Source organism: Diabrotica virgifera, chromosome 7, assembly GCF_917563875.1.
Source record: "Diabrotica virgifera virgifera chromosome 7, PGI_DIABVI_V3a".
In the NCBI taxonomy this organism is placed as follows: domain Eukaryota; kingdom Metazoa; phylum Arthropoda; class Insecta; order Coleoptera; family Chrysomelidae; genus Diabrotica; species Diabrotica virgifera.
In genome coordinates, this window is record NC_065449.1 from 138,796,202 (window position 1) to 138,815,389 (window position 19,188).

General features: G+C 32.8%; 1 protein-coding gene across 1 annotated transcript in view; it reads right to left on the bottom strand.

Moving 5' to 3' along the window:
- LOC114333903 (importin-4) overlaps nt 1-19,188 on the bottom strand; it is a 154,147-nt gene that overhangs the window by 36,431 nt on the left and 98,528 nt on the right. The window contains exon 14 of the mRNA XM_050656072.1: nt 17,412-17,544. Coding sequence (XP_050512029.1) covers nt 17,412-17,544 — 133 coding nt within the window. The remainder of the gene's footprint in view (nt 1-17,411; nt 17,545-19,188) is intronic.

Genomic DNA, 19,188 nt, shown 5'->3' on the forward strand with positions numbered 1-19,188 from the left:
AGTTAATACTTTTTGAGTTATTGGCTAGTCGATATGTCAATTTTTCAACAAAAAACACTTTTATACGGTTTTTTGCCAATAACTCAAAAAGTAAGTAGGTATGTTATCGGGAAAAACATGAAAAATATAGCTTATAAAGTAACAAAATTGATGTACGTATAACTTTTTAGAATCAGTAGAAGCAAAGTTGTAGCTTTGTAGCTAATGTAAAACAGGAAACAGGTTCATATTCGTCAAATTTAAAAATGAATAATTTCACGTGAAATAACCAAAAAATGATAGCAACTAAAAAATGATACACTGTTCTGAGAAAACTTATTACAACTTTTTAAAGTTTTAAAAAAATCTTTTTTATGTTTTCTAAAAAAGTTTCTAGCGTTAAAATTAAGAAAGATACTTTCAAAATAAAGTAGGTCCTATTTTTCTTAAAAAACTCCGAAAATTACCCCTTAATTCGGGCTAAGTAAAGGGCTAATTTTTGAAAAAATTGGGTTTTAAAGTAAAATTGTTTAAATTTTGAAAGAGATGCTTTTTTTTTCAAAATGACATAAAATTTATTAGTGCTACCAAAAATTACAAAGTGTAAAAAATGTAGGTTTTGCTTTTCTGAATATTTAGGATTATGTTTTTTTCTTTGAGACAAATATTGGTTAAGATATGGCTGTTCAAAATTGGCATACACAGTTGGTTAGTGACTAGTTCAATCCCTTTCAATTACATACCCTTCAAAAATAAGCACTTTGAACCAATGAAGCTTACAGATCATATTTATAAACAATACATACACGAGTAAATCAACTTGTGAAGTGGTGACGATAAATTTTATTTGCTAACTTCCTTAATTTAATGCTAAAAACTTTTTAACCTTTTTTTAAACACTACAAAAAAGTTGTAATGAGTGTTCCCCAAAAAGTGCTTTAGTTTTTGACACTTCACGTTGGAATATTCAATTGGAAATTTGACGTGTATGAACCTATTTGTCATTAGTTACAACTCTTCTTTTACTGGCTCTAGGGATCTCATACATAAGTACACCATTTTTTTATGGGCTGTATTTTTCTTAAGAATGTTTTTTTCGATAAAATACTTACTTTTTGAGTTAATTGCAAAAAAACCGTTAAAATGTGTTTTTTTTTGTTGAAAAAAGAACAAAAAAGAACAATAGTTCCTTAGAATTAGTCAGTTAATCCATTTCCGGACTTATTTTAAACGTATATTTTTTCATCCCTAGACGAGGTGAAAGTCACCCCCATGGCAAAAGAAAACATCGGCACAATATCAATTTTCTTCTTTGATATGTTACCTATGTGTATGCCAAATTTCATGTCAATCTTAAGTGGTTTTTTAAAATTTATGGGTTTTGCAATATTTTACCGTCAGCGAACGGACTAATAGAAGAGGATCCGATATAAGGCCGATCTGCATCGATCTATTTAATGGATAAAAATAATTATTGGATATGTAATTTAGTATGTTAACAATTATAAAAAACAAGGGGTGCATGATCTAATTTTCTTCTGACTATAATCAATTAATAATTAATAAATGACTTTTATCTACTCTATGTCATATTATATATAAATTTTTAGTTTGTGAAAACTGTCATTATAGATAGCAGTGCTTTAAAGTAAGCATGAAGTAACAATGTATTTTAAATGGGATTTACTTTTTCTCACTGTTTTTGACACACTTTCATATAATCAAATATTCTTTCTTAACTTTCGCGTTTCATGGTGATGATATCTTCTTTTTCTTCAAGTGCCATCTCCGCGAAGGAGGTCGGCAATCATCATAGCTATTCGGACCTTGGAGACGGCTGCTCTGAAAAGTTCGTTTGATGTACATCCGTACCATTCTCTCACGTTGCGCAACCACGATATTCTGCGTCTCCCTATGCTTCTTTTTCCTTGAATCTTTCCCTGCATAATGAGTTGGAGCAAGTTGTATCTCTCTCCACGTGTAATATGTCCGAGATATTCCAATTTTCTGGTTTTAATTGTATTTAAGACTTCCATTTCTTTATTCACCTTTCTCAGAACCTCCTTGTTTGTGACGTGTTCTGTCCATGATATTTTTAGAATTCTTCTATATACCCACATCTCGAATGATTCCAGTTTTTTCATTGATGCCGCATTCAAGGTCCAAGCTTCCATTCCGTAAAACAGAGTCGAGAAAACGTAGCACCTAGCCAACCTTATTCTTAGCTCTAACCTTAGATCTCTTGTGCAGAGCACAAGAGAGGTGATGACATAATGAGCAATAAATTACAAAAAAAAATTGACAGTTTTGTGGTTTGAAAGAAATTAGAATTTTTATATGTCAAAGCTCTAAGAATTGTAGAATAGAAATGAATTCCAGTGACGAAGAGTTACAGTATTTTTATTTGTTTATCGTAGATAAAATATTGTATGAAATTGTGCGTGAAGTACTTTTTGCGAACTTACGCGATGTATAGCACTCGCTCCGTTTCATAAATAACTATTTTCATATATTAAAAAAAAATGTTTCGACCCGGGTAGATATTATTCCAGATTTTCAGATTTGGGCACAGAGTTGGATTGTTGGGGCATATATGGAGAGCAGGTAGCGCAACAACTATAAACTCAATTTTACAATGGAGACCCGGAGTTAGAAGGAGACGCGGAGGAACTAGAATAAATGGTTACAGGAATTAAAGGAAGATTTATATAGGGCAGGAATTAGAGACTAGCAGAAAAACAAAAGAGGGTAGAAAGAAATGGAGAAGCATAGTCAATAGTATCGAGTAGCAGATTGGGAAAAATCTGCTCGAAAATGATGGATCTAGATAGCTTTTTAGCGGCTAATCCCCACCTGGAGTGTTTAGCCATTTAATTTTTTATTACATATTATTATTGGTACATCAAAAATTAAAAGGACGGTGCCTGTAATAAAATCTAAAATATTAAAATTTTCTATAAGTTCAAATTTATTTATTAACATTTTTGATATAATTTTCATAAATAAATTACTTACTATTAACACTTTTTTAATTAATTCCAATAAATCCATTTTACAGCAATAATAATATATTAGTATTTTTGTAAAATAAATATCAATCATATTATCATAAATAACACAGGTTTACAAAAAAAAACTAAATTTCGGACAATTTGACGAAACCATATGACAAGGGGGTTTTTGGGGTGGCTAATCACAAATCCGGGGTCTGCTCACCTCTATCGCGTCAGGTAAAGGTCATTTCAAGGTCAAATCAAGATAAATCGACAGTCGCTCTGAAAAAGTATATTAGGGGGTTCTTGGGGTCGCTGAAGACGAATCCGGAGTCCGCTGAACTCTATCTCGTCTAGTTCAGCGTCATTTTAAAGGCAAATCAACATAAATTGACACCATTGCTCTGAAAGTATAGGGAGTTTTGGGGTCGCTGATCATGAAAACTGCGGTCCGTTGAGCTCTACCACGTCATGTAAAGGTCATTTCAAGTTCAAATCAGGAGGAGTTAACAAAATTGATTTGACCTTGAAATGGCCTTTACCTGACGTGGTTGAGCTCAACGGGCCCAAGTTTTGTGATCAGGGACCCCAAAAACACCCTAATATACTTTTCAAAGCGATTGTGTTGATTTATCTTGATTTGACCTCGAAATGACCTTCAGCTAGACGTGATAGAGGTCAGCGGATCCTGGATTCGTTATAAGCGACCCCAAAAACCTCCTAATATACTTTTTCAGAGCGACTGTCGATTTATCTTGATTTGTCCTTGAAATGACCTTTACCTGACGTGATAGAGGTTAGCGAACCCCGGATTCGTAACCAGTGACCCCAAAAACCCCCCTAGTCATATGGTTTCGTCAAATAGTCCGAAATGTATTTTTTTGTAAACCTGTATAATCAAAAGAATATCAATCTTTTAATTTAAATAGACAACTTTAAAACACAGACAACTGTATTCACAGTAAAAGTTCCAAAAGATCACACATTACGCTCAAAATAGGAGGTAAATCTAGCAGACGAGTCGTTGTGACTTCCAAAATATGACAACACCGTTGGAAGTGACAACGCGTCTTGAACTACCCTTTATATGGAAGCCATAACGTATGCTGTACGCTTCGGTATATACGTATGTATATACAAAATTTATTTTGGTAAATCCTTTCCCCTCAATAGGTAGACCCATTTTATAAGCCCCCCTTTTACCAAATACACAATTTTTAAAAAATAATTCCTAGTAGAAAAGGTGGAAGTCGGACAGCCTCTTCTGTATACCGGAAGTCACAACTTAACGTGCATCAATATATATATATATATATATATATATATATATATATATATATATATATATATATATATATATATATATATATATATATATATATAACAAGGAGAGGTTAACGCGAGTTTATAGATATCGGCATGGCTCGCAACAATGAAAATACAAAATATGCATAAGATGGAATGCAACCACAGACACGTGTTTCTGACTTATTAGTCGACTAATAAGTCAGAAACACGTGTCTGTGGTTGCATTCCATCTTATGCATATTTTGTATTTTCATTGTTGCGAGCCATGCCGATATCTATAAACTCGCGTTAACCTCTCCTTGTTTGATTTTAAAACGTTTTAAACGTTTGGCATTGCTTTCCTCAGGTAGCTGTACCTTCCTCCGTGGATGTGTTAGTTGTTGCTCTCGAATCCTGAGGGTCTTCTAACATTACAGCCACAAATTGGTTGCGTTGCTCCTGTTTGGCTATACCATACTGATGACGACTAATAAGTCAGAAACACGTGTCTGTGGTTGCATTCCATCTTATGCATATTTTGTATATATATATATTTATATATATATATATATATATATATATATATATATATATATATATATATATATATATATATATATATATATATATATATGAAAGGAAACGGCGATTGCATTTTATTTCACTTCGACCACCACCGATATTCTACACGACGTGTTTCAAGCTCATGTCAAGCTCTCGTCAGGAACATCTAGTTGGATGGTCGAGGTGTAAGAAAATGCTTTTGGCCTTTCTGGTAATAATAAAATAACCAGACTTCAGTACACTTGGTACGACATCTATATGAATTAAATGAAAAGATTTCTCTGGTATACAGAAGAAATCTTTTCCGTAGCGGACGCGAAAATGTAAATTTCAAAGTCTTCATAAAAGACGATGAACGACAAAAGACACCTCTTTGTGTCACAGATTTGTCTACAAAGCCACGTTATTCGCTACACATTCGTCAATAACGGAGAAAAACCGTGATATGAAAGGAAACGGCGATTGCATTTTATTTCACTTCGACCACCACCGATATTCTACACGACGTGTTTCGAGCTCATATCAAGCTCTCGTCAGGAACATCTAGGTGGATGGTCGAGGTGTAAGAAAATGCTTTTGGCCTTTCTGGTAATAATAAAATAACCAGACTTCAGTACACTTGGTACGACATCTATATGAATTAAATGAAAAGATTTCTCTGGTATACAGAAGAAATCTTTTCCGTAGCGGACGCGAAAATGTAAATTTCAAAGTCTTCATAAAAGACGATGAACGACAAAAGACACCTCTTTGTGTCACAGATTTGTCTACAAAGCCACGTTATTCGCTACACATTCGTCAATAACGGAGAAAAACCGTGATATGAAAGGAAACAGCGATTGCATTTTATTTCACTTCGACCACCACCGATATTCTACACGACGTGTTTCGAGCTCATGTCAAGCTCTCGTGACACAAATCTGTGACACAAAGAGGTGTCTTTTGTCGTTCATCGTCTTTTATGAAGACTTTGAAATTTACATTTTCGCGTCCGCTACGGAAAAGATTTCTTCTGTATACCAGAGAAATCTTTTCATTTAATTCATATAGATGTCGTACCAAGTGTACTGAAGTCTGGTTATTTTATTATTACCAGAAAGGCCAAAAGCATTTTCTTACACCTCGACCATCCACCTAGATGTTCCTGACGAGAGCTTGACATGAGCTCGAAACACGTCGTGTAGAATATCGGTGGTGGTCGAAGTGAAATAAAATGCAATCGCCGTTTCCTTTCATATCACGGTTTTTCTCCGTTATTGACGAATGTGTAGCGAATAACGTGGCTTTGTAGACAAATCTGTGACACAAAGAGGTGTCTTTTGTCGTTCATCGTCTTTTATGAAGACTTTGAAATTTACATTTTCGCGTCCGCTACGGAAAAGATTTCTTCTGTATACCAGAGAAATAATGTATTGTGTCCTTTGTTTTCTGTTTTCAATATTTGTGTTAATTTGAAATGTTGAGCATCATCAAGCTTCTCTTTAATAATCTCAACGACTAGTAGGTTTACTAAAACAATGTAATATTTTAAAATACTTACATTTTTGTTTTATATTACAGAGTCTTGATAAAGGGGTCAAACAACCCCGAAAGCTAGACAAAAAGTCAAAAGAGTGTTTCTTTGATATCCTGGCCAAACTTCTGACTGCAACCCTAATAAACCACTTGTTTGTTGATATTGACAGTCACTGCGAGATCCGTTTTGCAAGGCGAGATCCGATTTTGGATCTCACCTTGTATTCACGTGTATATAGTGACATCTCGATGTAACAATGGTTAGGGTACAAGGAAATCGATTTTTGTCTGGACCTCATTTTGCACCCCTTTTGGTGAATTTTATATTGCAGTGGTTCCACTAAATCCGCTGTAGAGGGCAGCGCGCGCGATCCGTTGTGTATATGGTAAATATATATTTTGCAGACAACCCGAGATCCGGTAAATTTGGAAACATCGCAAATGAATTTCACGGTCAGCTCTCTCACTCGGCTTATGTCTAGCTTGAATAAGAATGTTTACATTATTTAAGGGCTCTGTCCAGAAAGGCGATTGTCAAATATCTCGAGAACTAGACGGCATATCGAAAAAACGTTGGAATGCTTTTTGAATGGTTTTTCAAAATCTATATACTTATGCAATAGCAGGGTTCTTATTCTGCCTGCGAAAGCGGTGGGTGTAGCAACTTTGAATTTTCAACTGAAACACTTTATTTTTAATTAAATAGTTGAAATTTAGAATTAAAAATACACGACTTTGGTTTGAATCGATAATAGCTTCTTTAATCCAGTCGGAAGAGCTTCAAAATCGTCGTTTTGATGACATTTTTAGGGTTTAGGGGTACCTCAGGTAGTTAGCTTAAAACGTAAGAAATAAATTTGAATAGTTAATGTTTATTGATAAACAAAGCTCCAATTCTATTTTACTTCAACTCATTTTAAGGCTATTTCAATAAACTAATCGGTTCTTTTTTCAGTTTTTTGGTAAAACATTGTAACTTGTAGACGAAAATTCTTAAAATCGGCTATTTTTCATTTAAATTGTCAATAAATAATTAAATTGGGAAAAAAATGGTCAGATTTACATAAATTTTGTTATTCCGTCCATATAGAAACTAAAACAATTGTTACGTAGTTACACTGAGTGTCATAAAAACCGTGTATTTTTACTCATTTCTTTGAGCTATTTCACGTAATATCGAGATATAAGTTGTATTTTTTACATAAGTTATATTAACGTTAAACTGACTTAATTTATAGTTTTATAAGCAACAATTAAGTATAGCGAAATTTATAAAACCTTGTTTAAATTGTTTTACATGCTCTATAATGCGATTATCTTAAATTTTGTTTTGAATGTTTTTCTTCTTACTGGTAGACAAAAAATGGCAAAATGTGCATTTTTGACATCAAATTGTTGATAACCAACATAGTTACTACTCAAAATATTAAAAAAACTAACCGTCGGTATAACAGGTTGCCTGGAAACCAGATGCAGAACAGTACCATAAATGTTTTAGACTTTTTAGCACTTTCTTTAAGTGAAATTTAAAATCATTTACCACCCATGTACACTCATTACGGAATCTGTTACAAGAATTTCAGCGATTTCAGCCATTTTTTCAAAATTTATTTGGATTTTCTCTAGTAATTCTTCCAAAAGACAATACATAAATGGTGAATACCTTTTACACCAACTTCAAGGAGGGTAATTTATACAGGTACATACCTGGAATTATTATATGGACCGTTCATTCTTGTTAGAGTATAGTTCGCTCAAATATGAGCTCTTTTAATCCATTTCACGCGGTAAATTAGTCCGCTTTTCCTTTAGGTCTTAGTTCATAGGTTGTGATGTTTTTTTGCCCTCTCTACTATCTTCTTCCAGTCTCTCCGGTCCTGAATCTTTTCTCTCCAGTTTGCAATTTCCATCTTTGATATATCGTCTAGCAGTTGATCTTCCCATCTAATTTTTGGTCTTCCTCTTGGTCTATTTTTTACTGGTTTCCAGTTCATTCTTCATCTTCCTGATCAGTTCTTCTACCCCTCTTCTTTGTGTGTGCCCAAACCATCTGAGGCTTTGTGCTTTAATGAATTTTACTATATCTTCTCCTTTATTTATATTTATTACTGCATGGTTCATCAGCTTTCAATATTCCCCTGTTTGTGTCTTTACTGGGCCATGTATCCTTATAATTTTTCTCTCAATTATTTTTAACTTTTCTTCGTCTTTTTTCGTAAGGCACATTACTTCTGCTCCATAGGCTATCACTGATCTGATTGCTGCTGTGTATATTTTTGATTTTGTTTTTTTTGCTCAGGTTTTTGTCCTTGAGTAGTTGGTGATATTTCCAATATACTCTATTACCTGCTTTAATTCTGTCGTTTATCTCTATACTCCTTCCGTTTTTGCCGTCCACCATCACCCCCAGGTATTTGAAGCAATCTACTCTCTGGAATGTATTTTCACCTATCTTTATTTCTGCTATTCTGTTTACATTGTCTCGTGTGCTTATAAGATATTTTGTTTTATTCTGATTGATTATTAGTCCTCTCGTCTTTGCTTCTCTTACCAGGGTTAAAAGTGCCTCTTCTAGTCTTTTTTTATCTCGTGATACCAGTCCCAGTTCATCTGCATATCCTATGATCTGTGTTGAGCTTTGAATAATTGTCTTTTTCAGCCCTGTGTCCCTAATTACTCCTTCTAGAGCGATATTAAATAGTGTCGTTTGTCGTTGACAGACTGTCTCCTTGTCTTACTTCAAGTTCTATTTTGATGTCATTTGTATCGCCCTCATTTGTTTTAACTTTTGCTGTTGAGTCTTTTATTGTCATTCTAGTTAGTCTTATTAATTTTGCCGGTATCTCCATTTTTTTCATTTCTTTTAATAATTGTTGTCTGTATATGCTGTTGAAGGCCTGTTGGAAGTCGATGAATAGTATGTGTAATTCTATGTCATGTTCATAGCTTTTTTCAATTGTTTGTGTCAGTACGTGTATTGCATCTATTGTTGATCTTCCTTTGATCTATTGTTCTAAAACCCTGTTGATATGGTCCTATAATTTTTTCTGTGTATTGATTTAGTCGGTTTCTTATAATTGTGGTCAATATCTTATACGTTGTATTTAGTAGCATAATTGGTCTGTAGTTGCAGCACTTAGTTGGATCTCCTTTCTTAAAGATTGGTGCGATGTGTCCGTTTTTCCATTCTATGGGCATGCTTTCGTCCTTCCAAATTGTAACCATTAACTTGTGCATTCGCTTCGTGAGCTCCTCTCCGCCGTTGATGATCAGTTCGTTGTTGATTTCATCTGGCCCTGGCGTTTTGTTTACTTTTAGTTGTTTTAATATCTCCATGAATTCCTAATAAGTAGGTGCGACTTCCTCTTCATCTCTGTTATCTCTTATATCCTCATCCTCTGAATATGCCTTATTGTCGTTTTTGTATAGGTCCGTGAAATGTTTTTCCCAATCTTTTTTGTTTATTTTTGTGACAGATTTTTTGGTACTGTGTTGTTGTTTTATATATTCGAACAATTTCTTGTTGTCTTTATTATTCGTTTCTAATTCTTGCATTTGTTCAGAGATCCATGTGTTCTTCTTTCTTCTATAGAGTTTCAATGCTTCTTGTTTTTCTTTTCTATATTGGTCCAGTTGTTCCTGTTCGGCACTTTGTAGCCATTTGTTTCTTGCGAGGTGCTTCAGTTGACTTTTTTGGTGACATTCCTCATCAAACCATTCTTTCGATTCTTTGTTTTTTTGGAATCCTATTATTTGTTCTGCTGTCTCTATTATGCTGTTCTTTATGTTTTTCCATTCTCCTTCTATTTCTATGTGCTCGTACTGACCCAATTTCTGTTCCAGTTGTTCTGTATATTGTTGCTTTTTTTCTTGCGTTTTCAGATTGGCTATATTCCATTTCCTCCTTTTTCCTTCCTTATGAGTATTTGCTTTGATTATTTTCATCTTAAGTTTTGCTATCAACAATATGTGGTCAGTGCCTCCATTTGCCCCTCTATATGACCTTACGTCTTGTACTATTTGTGTCCACTTTTTCGAAATTAGAGTATGATTTATTTGGTTTCCATCCATTCTTCCTGGTATCATCCATGTTATTTTGTTTTCTTTTTTATGTTTATGCCCAGTACTAACTATATATGTATTTGTTGCTGCGGCTAGGTTGCAGATTTCTCCTCCATTATCATTCGTAGTTTCATGAATGGTTTCTTTGCCAGCTACATTACGATTATAGTCCTCCTTTCCGATCTTTGCATTGAAATCACCCAATATTATTAATATGTCATTCCTCGGAATATTTTAACAGGTTTCTTCCAGGATGTCTTAGAATTCTGTTTTATCTTCTTCGTTTGCTTCTTCAGTGGGTGCATAGCAATTGACTATCGAGATGTGGGCTTGTTTATTTTCTTATGTAAGATATCCTTTCATTAACTGCTTTGAATTGTATCAGTTTTTCCCTCATTTTTTTGTTCACCATAAATGCCGTACCATTCGTTCCCTGTTTGTTTTCTCCCGAATAATACATGCTAAAGTTTTTCTCTCAATTTTTCCTTCTTTCTTCCATCGTATTTCCTGTATGGCTAGGATTTCTAGTTGGTATTTTTTCATTTCAAGAGCTATTTCTTGCATCTTACCTGCTGCCAGCATGGTTCTAATATTCCAAGAGCCCATTCTAATGGGTTTTGTTCTTTTCTTCGTATTGAGATTCTTTCTTTATTTTGTGTGCGTTATTTTGTTTTCGTTAACCTTTTGCATTTCCGAGTCTTTTTTTGCCATGTCAATATTATATTTCAGCCGCTGTTCTTCGTTTATTAGTTTTTTGAATTTTCTATCAGCTGTTCTCTCTCTTCGTCCCATATCTACATTTTGCCATTCACTATTAATTTCTTGTAGCCGATTTTCGTTTGCTTCTTTCGTCCTTTGCTATTTTAGTTATTTCCTTTTGCATTTCTTTTTCTTTCGATGTCCAGTCGTTGTTTATATAGATACGATCTTTATGCTGTTTTAGTTTACGTTTCTTGTTTAGGATTTCCATTTTATCCGTGAGGGCTTCTGTTTCTATTGCGCATACTGTTTCTCCTATTTTTTTTGCACTTCTTAGTTTTATTTGTATTTGCAACTCTTGGGCTCTGAAATTTTCCATTTCTTCTTTTAATTTCTTATAATCATTTGTTTCTACTTTCAACCCAGTTACGATCAAGCTTTTTTTTTGCTAAATTTCTCCAGTTGCTCCATTCATTCATGTAGCTGTTTTACTTCTTTTTTTAGTTTTTGTTTCTCTGCTTTTACACCCATTAACTCTTTATTGGTTTGTTGTTATTCTTTCCTTATTTGTTTTATTTCCTGAAGCATTTCATCGTTTTTATTCATTAGCTCTTTCATTATTGTAATCATAACATTTTCCATGTCTTCCTTGTTTTCGTTGCCTGCTTTGCTTGGTGACCGTTTTTAATTTTACTTCTATTAAAACAATCATCCAAGTTTTCTCTTTTGCGTTTCGTTTCATCATCGGTTTCACTTCCTGTGACATTTTTTCCATTTTCTAGGAGTGCAGCGCTAAATACCTGGAATACCGATATTAGATTATCAACAATACTTAAAAAATGAAAGTTACCAATTCACCGGTAGTTAATGCGTTATTTAAAAATTACCTGCGCACCAGAGTTGCCAGTTGGTCTGTAATTAGGATGGGGATTAAAATAGATACGAATTCACCGGGACCCGGAAATATGCACACCCTGATATTCTAGTTACGTAAGCTCGTCCGATTGGCGCATGACGTTAACAACAGAGTAAAGCATAGTCCCGTCTATGCGTTCGTAACACGAACGCGAATGAAATTTGAGAATAGCACAAATGAATGAATTATGTCTAAAAGAAACTAAGTGATTTGTATAGTTTAGAGGAAAATTATTAAACTATTTACTTTTATTTAAATTGATTTTCAGTTATTTGTAAAGTTCCCAGTTTCTTGATTATATTGGTATCCGGAAAATAAAAATATTCATATAATCGATATCTACTAAAATTATTATTTTTCTTTAGTTGGCAAAAATTGATTAGTGGCCTACACATTAGTAAATATAATTTTTACCAAGGGGAAGAAAAGCCCCAAAATAAAACCATAAATTTAATGGATTGATAAAAAAACAAAATTTTTTACTTTTTAAATAATGTATTTCATCAGATTTAAGTAAGAGGCTTGGAAAAGACAAAAATAAGTTTTACAGTTTTCATGCCATGCACTTTATTTAAATTTTGTGCATGTGAAATAGACGTACATACAGCAACTATGTAGCAGTTTTCATAATTTTTCTTTTACGCAATGTCAGGTTGTTAAGAGACTTGTTTAATTCTTTAATTCGGAAGTACATCCGAGACCCAAAAAATAACTTGTTCGCTTTGTTAGAACAGTCTACAGTTACACTTTTGGACATAAGGTTTTCTAAATAATTTTTAGTTACCAAAATGGAATCACCATTCTTGTGGAAGGAAAAATTGTCGCCAGTTACTTAATATATGACAAGAGAGTGTCTGATGGTTTACATAAACCACACTTACTCAAATGATCAACCCACGTGTACGTTGAAACATCTTCGGATTGAATACTGGAGTCCTTCAATTTATGGCAGATATAACCAGCCAAATTCTCCAAACCATCATACTCGAGGTCACTAATGTTTTTTCATTCTAACTCTCATTGAAAACTTGAAAATCCACAACTGTTTCGTTGTTAGAATCCAGCCTTTGGATCAATTGTCCAGAAATTGGTAAATCTGGGATGTCGTCTGTTTAAACGTTCGAAAATTCGTTCCGTTGTCTCTCCTACCCGTATATAACTTTTATAAAATAAAATAAAGCTTTTTGTTAACACTTTAAAAAAATTTTAATGGGTTTTCCCCGAAAAGAGCTTCATTTTTTGGTACTATGTATCACGTTAAAATATTTGATTTGGAATTTGAAGGATAAGATCGTCTTTTTTATGAGCTACAAATTTACTTTTACTGGTTCTATAGACTAAGAATATACCATTTTTTCGTTTTTTTTTGTATGCTACATTTTTTCCAAGAATATTTTTTCGATATAATACTTACTTTTTGAGTATTTGCGAAAAACCGCCGAAAAACGTGTTTTTTTTTTGTTGAAAAGTAAATATTTTTAGTCGCAAGTGACTCTAGTACCTACTACTAAATTAACCTAGTACCTAAGTTAAAAAAACTCTATAGAACAAAAGTTGCTTAAACTTAGTCAGATCTGTTTCCGGACTTATTTTAAACGTATATTTTTTCACCCTCCAAGTAAAAGCAATCAACGGCACAAATTCAACTTTGAAGTGGGGGATGGGTAGAATCTAAATCCAAATTTTCATGCAATTAGGAGTTGACCCTGAAAATTATGTGTGTTTCTTTTTATCTTTTAAATCATTTTACTTAAAATCATTTTTTAACTATCAAATAATAATTACATATTGAGTTATTTTATTTTTTAAACTTTAATAATATTTATAAAAAATTTTACTTTCTTGTAATGTATTTTTAAAACAAGCAATCATTTAAATAATTATTTTGTAACAATTTGTATTATTTAAGAATATAATAATTACATTTTGGTTTCGTAGTAAGTGTTTTTTAAGAATATTAATGTATAGTTTTAAAATATTGTATTGCAAATAATTATCATTATTAAATGGTTATTATTTGTCAAGTATTCTTTTTCTTTTTTCACACCCTTATGTATGTAATAAAACTAAGGGACTTTCTGAAAGGTCAATCGTAGACTTTAAAGACACAAAAGAAGCGATACTTAAAAGTTACGCCCATTATATATCTTTATATCGTGGGAAATATACAATACAACACGAGCTCCAACCGCTTGACTAATACTCTTTAGAGCTGGCATCAGTGTGTGATCTCGCGTTGAACGGTAAATATCTAAAATTTCGTATATAAGTCCTCCCCTTTACTTTTCAGCGACGGATCTCGTTTCGCTGTAAATTTATCAGAAAAATTTAAGTACAAAAATCTTTTCCCCTCTAAGTGTGCCATGATTAATCTGTTAATTATAAAGATACTTATGAACAATATACTCCAATAATTAATTTCCTATTGGTGGATCTCGGGTTGTCCTCGATTTAGTCGGATCTCGCCTTGATATGAAGACGTATATATATATATATATATATATATATATATATATATATATATATATATATATATATATATGAAAATTACTAAGTTCTCGGGAAGAACCGCGTTGAGAATTTATAACTCGACGTTTCGGCACCCTTTTTGGAGCCATTATCAAGAGGGGTATGGTTCCGTTCGAGTTCGGGGTCTCAATCTGCCTACTCCCCTCACTCGTGACAAAGAAGTAACAGAAGAGTTTGAAAAATTAACAAAGACATAATATAGGGCTTTTCATCGATTGTCATTTGTTTCGAGCTTCTGTCAAATGTCATATAATCCGTGTATAATATTAATATACACGGATTATACAACATATGACAGAAGCTCAAAACAAATGACTGTGAATGAAAAGCCCTATTAAATGGGACCTTATGACAAGTGATATCTCGTTTGAGAGATATTGAAAATACCCATTCCATCATATTAACTTTGTTTGATGAAAAGTTGATTTTGATGAATAAATTAAATAAATATAAAATTGTACTTTCGCATTTAATTAATAAATATGCAAACGTCCGCTTATGGTTATTTGTCAAAAAAGTTGACGTTGACGTAAAAACAACTAGACAATTGAAAAACGTCAACTTTTTTGACAAATAACCATAGGCGGACGTTTGAATCTTCATTCTGTAAATGGGAAACTATTAATAAATTCATAAAAATCAACGTAAGCTAACACAAAATTAGTATGATTCAATAGGTATTTTCAATATTTTTCAAACGAGATATCACTTGCCATAAGGTTCCATAGAAAATTATCGGTCAAAGTGGCTCTGTAACGTCATCTGTCACTATTACGGCACCTGTTATGACTATTTGAGAAGCTTACGTCCGTTTATTTCCTCCCTCAAAATTTTAGTATTATAAGTATAAACGTTCAAAAGATAGAAGTTCAAAAGAGGAGGCGAGGGGACTTTTGACTTGCAGTGTATATATTTTCTATCAGATTTATTCTTGTTTTGTACGCTTGAACAGCGAGAAAATCGTTGGTTAAACATTTTTACATTTAAAAATAATAATTGCTTCACGTTTGTCGACTAAATTCCCAAAGAGGGCCATTTTTAAGAGGCAACAGTAGCGATCAACAGGTAGCAACAAACGCGGTCCAAAGATTGCGGCTGTAATTTTGAATATTTTGGGGAGATATTTGACACACATATTCGTAATATAATAAAGAATGGCGGTGCAGAGCCCAATTTGAGAAATATATTAGTATGTGGAAATTACTCTATAACTAAATAAAATATTGCAAAAAGGAGCCTGTACCGCCATTAAGAAGAACAAAAAAATAAACTTTCTTCAAATAAACTTTTTTATCCCAAGCCTAGATTTTGTGTCATATTGGACCTAGTAAAATTTTTTTCCACTTTGATTTAACAATGTTTTCCACCTACCTCTACCGAAAGTATACTTTTCCGGACCTGATTGTAGGGAGCAAAGTTGTACTTTTCCTCCCTAGGGAGGAAAAGTAAAAGTGACGTCATGGTATTTTATTCATGAAATATAACTTATTGACACCTTGTACAATGTACAATATCCATTTTCCATTACGTAAGTATCTATACATTTTAACGTTTATTTATAAAACATCCTGTGTTTTGCAGAATGGTAAAAAACAGTAAATTGTTATTTTGATTTAACAATGTTTACATTAATAATTTGACTTATATTTGACAGTTGACAGTTATATTGTACCTACTTGTTAGTTTTAGTTCTAATAACTTTTGTTGGTTGGTTACATAAATAAATTAAGTAAAAATGAAAAAACGACTTGTTATTTAAGGACGGTGGAAAAACCATATGTATAACATGGAAGTAAAGTGCCTTTTCCTCCCTTGTTATACAAATAGTTATTACATTAATAATTTGACTTATATTTGACAGTTATATTGTACCTACTTGTTAGTTTTAGTTCTAATAATTTTTTTTGGTTAGTTACATAAATAAATTGAATAAAAATGAAAAAATTACTTGTTATTCGAGGAAGGTGGAAAACCCATATGTATAACATGTGAGTAAAGTGCCTTTTAGTCCCTTGAATGATTACTGCCCTCCGCTACGCGTCGGACAGTAAACTTCATTCTCGGGAGGAAAAGTAGCACTTTCCTCCCTTGATATCCAAATAGCTATTATCTCTAGATAACGAACTTATTATAACTAAATAACTGATTAGTCAACATAGAGAAAGTGTCACTGTCATTTTCACAAACCTGCGTCAGATTTCTGTTCCGTTATCTGCACTAGGTACGATTCGTATCGAGTGTTCGTAATCCCTATGCAGATAACATAACAGAAATCTGACGCAGGTTTGTCAAAATGACAGTGACACTTTCTCTATGTTGACTAATCAGTTATTTAGTTATAATATGTTCGATTTATTGTTAGAGATAAAAAATTTTACTAGGTCCAATATCACACAAAATCTAGGCATGGGATAAAAAAGTTTATTTGAAGAAAGTTTATTTTTTTGTTCTTCTTAATGGCGGTACAGGCTCCTTTTTGCAATATTTTATTTAGTTATAGAGTAATTTCCACATACTAATATATTTCTCAAATTGGGCTCTGTACCGCCTTCTTTATTATATTACGAATATGTGTGCCAAATATCTCCACAAATACTCAAAATTACAGCCGCAATCTTGGACCACGTTTGTTGCTACCTGTTGATCGCTACTGTTGCTTCTTAACACCACAACTAACAAAAATTTAATGTAGTTAAATAATAAACAAGAAACATTTAATAAACTTACTTAATCCGGCATACCGACATATAAACTTATTAAACTGCGGTAAGTACTTAATAATTCTTTTAATCGTATATACTATTACAGCGTTACATTGTTTTATTGTTATTCAATTTTTACTAAGAATATGGAGAAATACTACTTACTTGATCTAAAGGTATAGCATTTGGATTTACAATGATCATTTTTGCTAAAGCACCGCAGATATTGTCTAATGTTCCAGAATGTGCTTCTTTAGACACTGAAGTGGAGAGGGCTTGTAGTATTTCAGGATAATGGCTAGAAATAGAGAAGAAAAAAACATTAAAAGGTAGTAAAAACGAAAAGTAAATATTGTTCTTTTTCGTAACAAAAACATAAACTCCTAGTAAGATGGAGAGCACTCATTCAGAGACAATTCTTTTGATACCCTACATATTTGGGAGAAGCGAATATTCTCATTAATAATACTATTAGGCTGTTCAGTACGTTTTACGGTTCGACAAGAGACGGCGTTTCTACTAGCCTAATTTTATTCTTAGGGGAGTGCAATTAGAACGAAAACATGCATTGTTTCGGAAAAATTCAAACAAGCTTATATTTTTCTAAAACGTTTTTTGTTAGTTTATATACATGTTAAAGTAAAATGTTCTACTCGCAGATTTGGCCGCTAATTGTTTATTAACTGTTTAAACAATAACAATTGTTTTGTATAAAACATCGTTAAATTCATCATTTTACTTTGATCAAATATGTTTCTATTTTGTTTTTGATTATGCTGAATTCGAATATGGCATTACAATTTAGAGTACAATAATAAGGAATAACTTTTTTTTGTAAAACTGATAATAAAAAAGTTATCAATAGGTTTCAAGTTAGGCAGACATACTGTATAAGAGCTAAAAAATTTTTTGTTGAACATTTATTATTGTTGAAGCTTATTATCTGGTAATTTTCGGTTTTTGTATTACATTTTTGTTATCTTTCTTAATTTTCTCAAAAAGAAAGTCTATTTCATTTCTAAAGTAAAATAATTTAGTGCATTTTAAACCTTACATCCTAATCTTTAAAAAAGCATCTACAAAAATGTAATAAATCTGTTCAAACTTGATAGGTCTGGATCCCGCGTATGAAAAAAAAGTTGATTAATAGCAAGCTGAAAATTTGTTAATAGCTTAAGGGTGTCTAGTCGGATAAACTTTGATATATGGGAACACTGTAACAGGGGCAGTTTTAATTGTGGAACAGGTTAAAAATTTGGAACGGTCAGACCACGAAAACGGCATATTTATTTTGTCCGACAGAACAGACTTAAACTCTCCGAACAGAGATTAAACTCTCATGCAAAAATCAGGCTGCTATTTATCACCTGCCATAATTCCTGTCATTTGACATATTCTACATGTTCCACTCATTAAAACGCCCATTTGGTGATAAATAGCAGTCTGATTTTTGCATGAGAGTTTAATCTCTACTCGGAGAGTTTAAGTCTGTTCTGTAGGACAAAATACATGTGCCGTTTTCGTGGTCTGACCGTTCCAAATTTTTAACCTGTTCCACAATTAAAACTTCCCCTGTTCCAGTATTCCCATATATCAAAGTTTGTCCGAGTAGACACCCTTAAGCTATTAACAAATTTTCAGCTTGCTATTGATCAACTTTTTTTCATACGCGGGATCCAGACCTATGAGTAATACCGTCTTAAAGTGGTGGTAATTCTGTAAAACTACGAAGTTTTTAAAAATTACATTTTTTGAGACGTCGTGTCATTTGAACTAAATTTTTGAGATTTTTTTTTGAGAGAAACATCGTTTAGTAAGATGTCTGAAAGGTAAGCTGTGCAAAATTGAGAGTTTTATACGAAAAATTGTATTAGTTACACATTTTTAAATCATTTTTAAACCAAATTCATGTAAGTCTCACTTTCCGCCCACACCATACTTA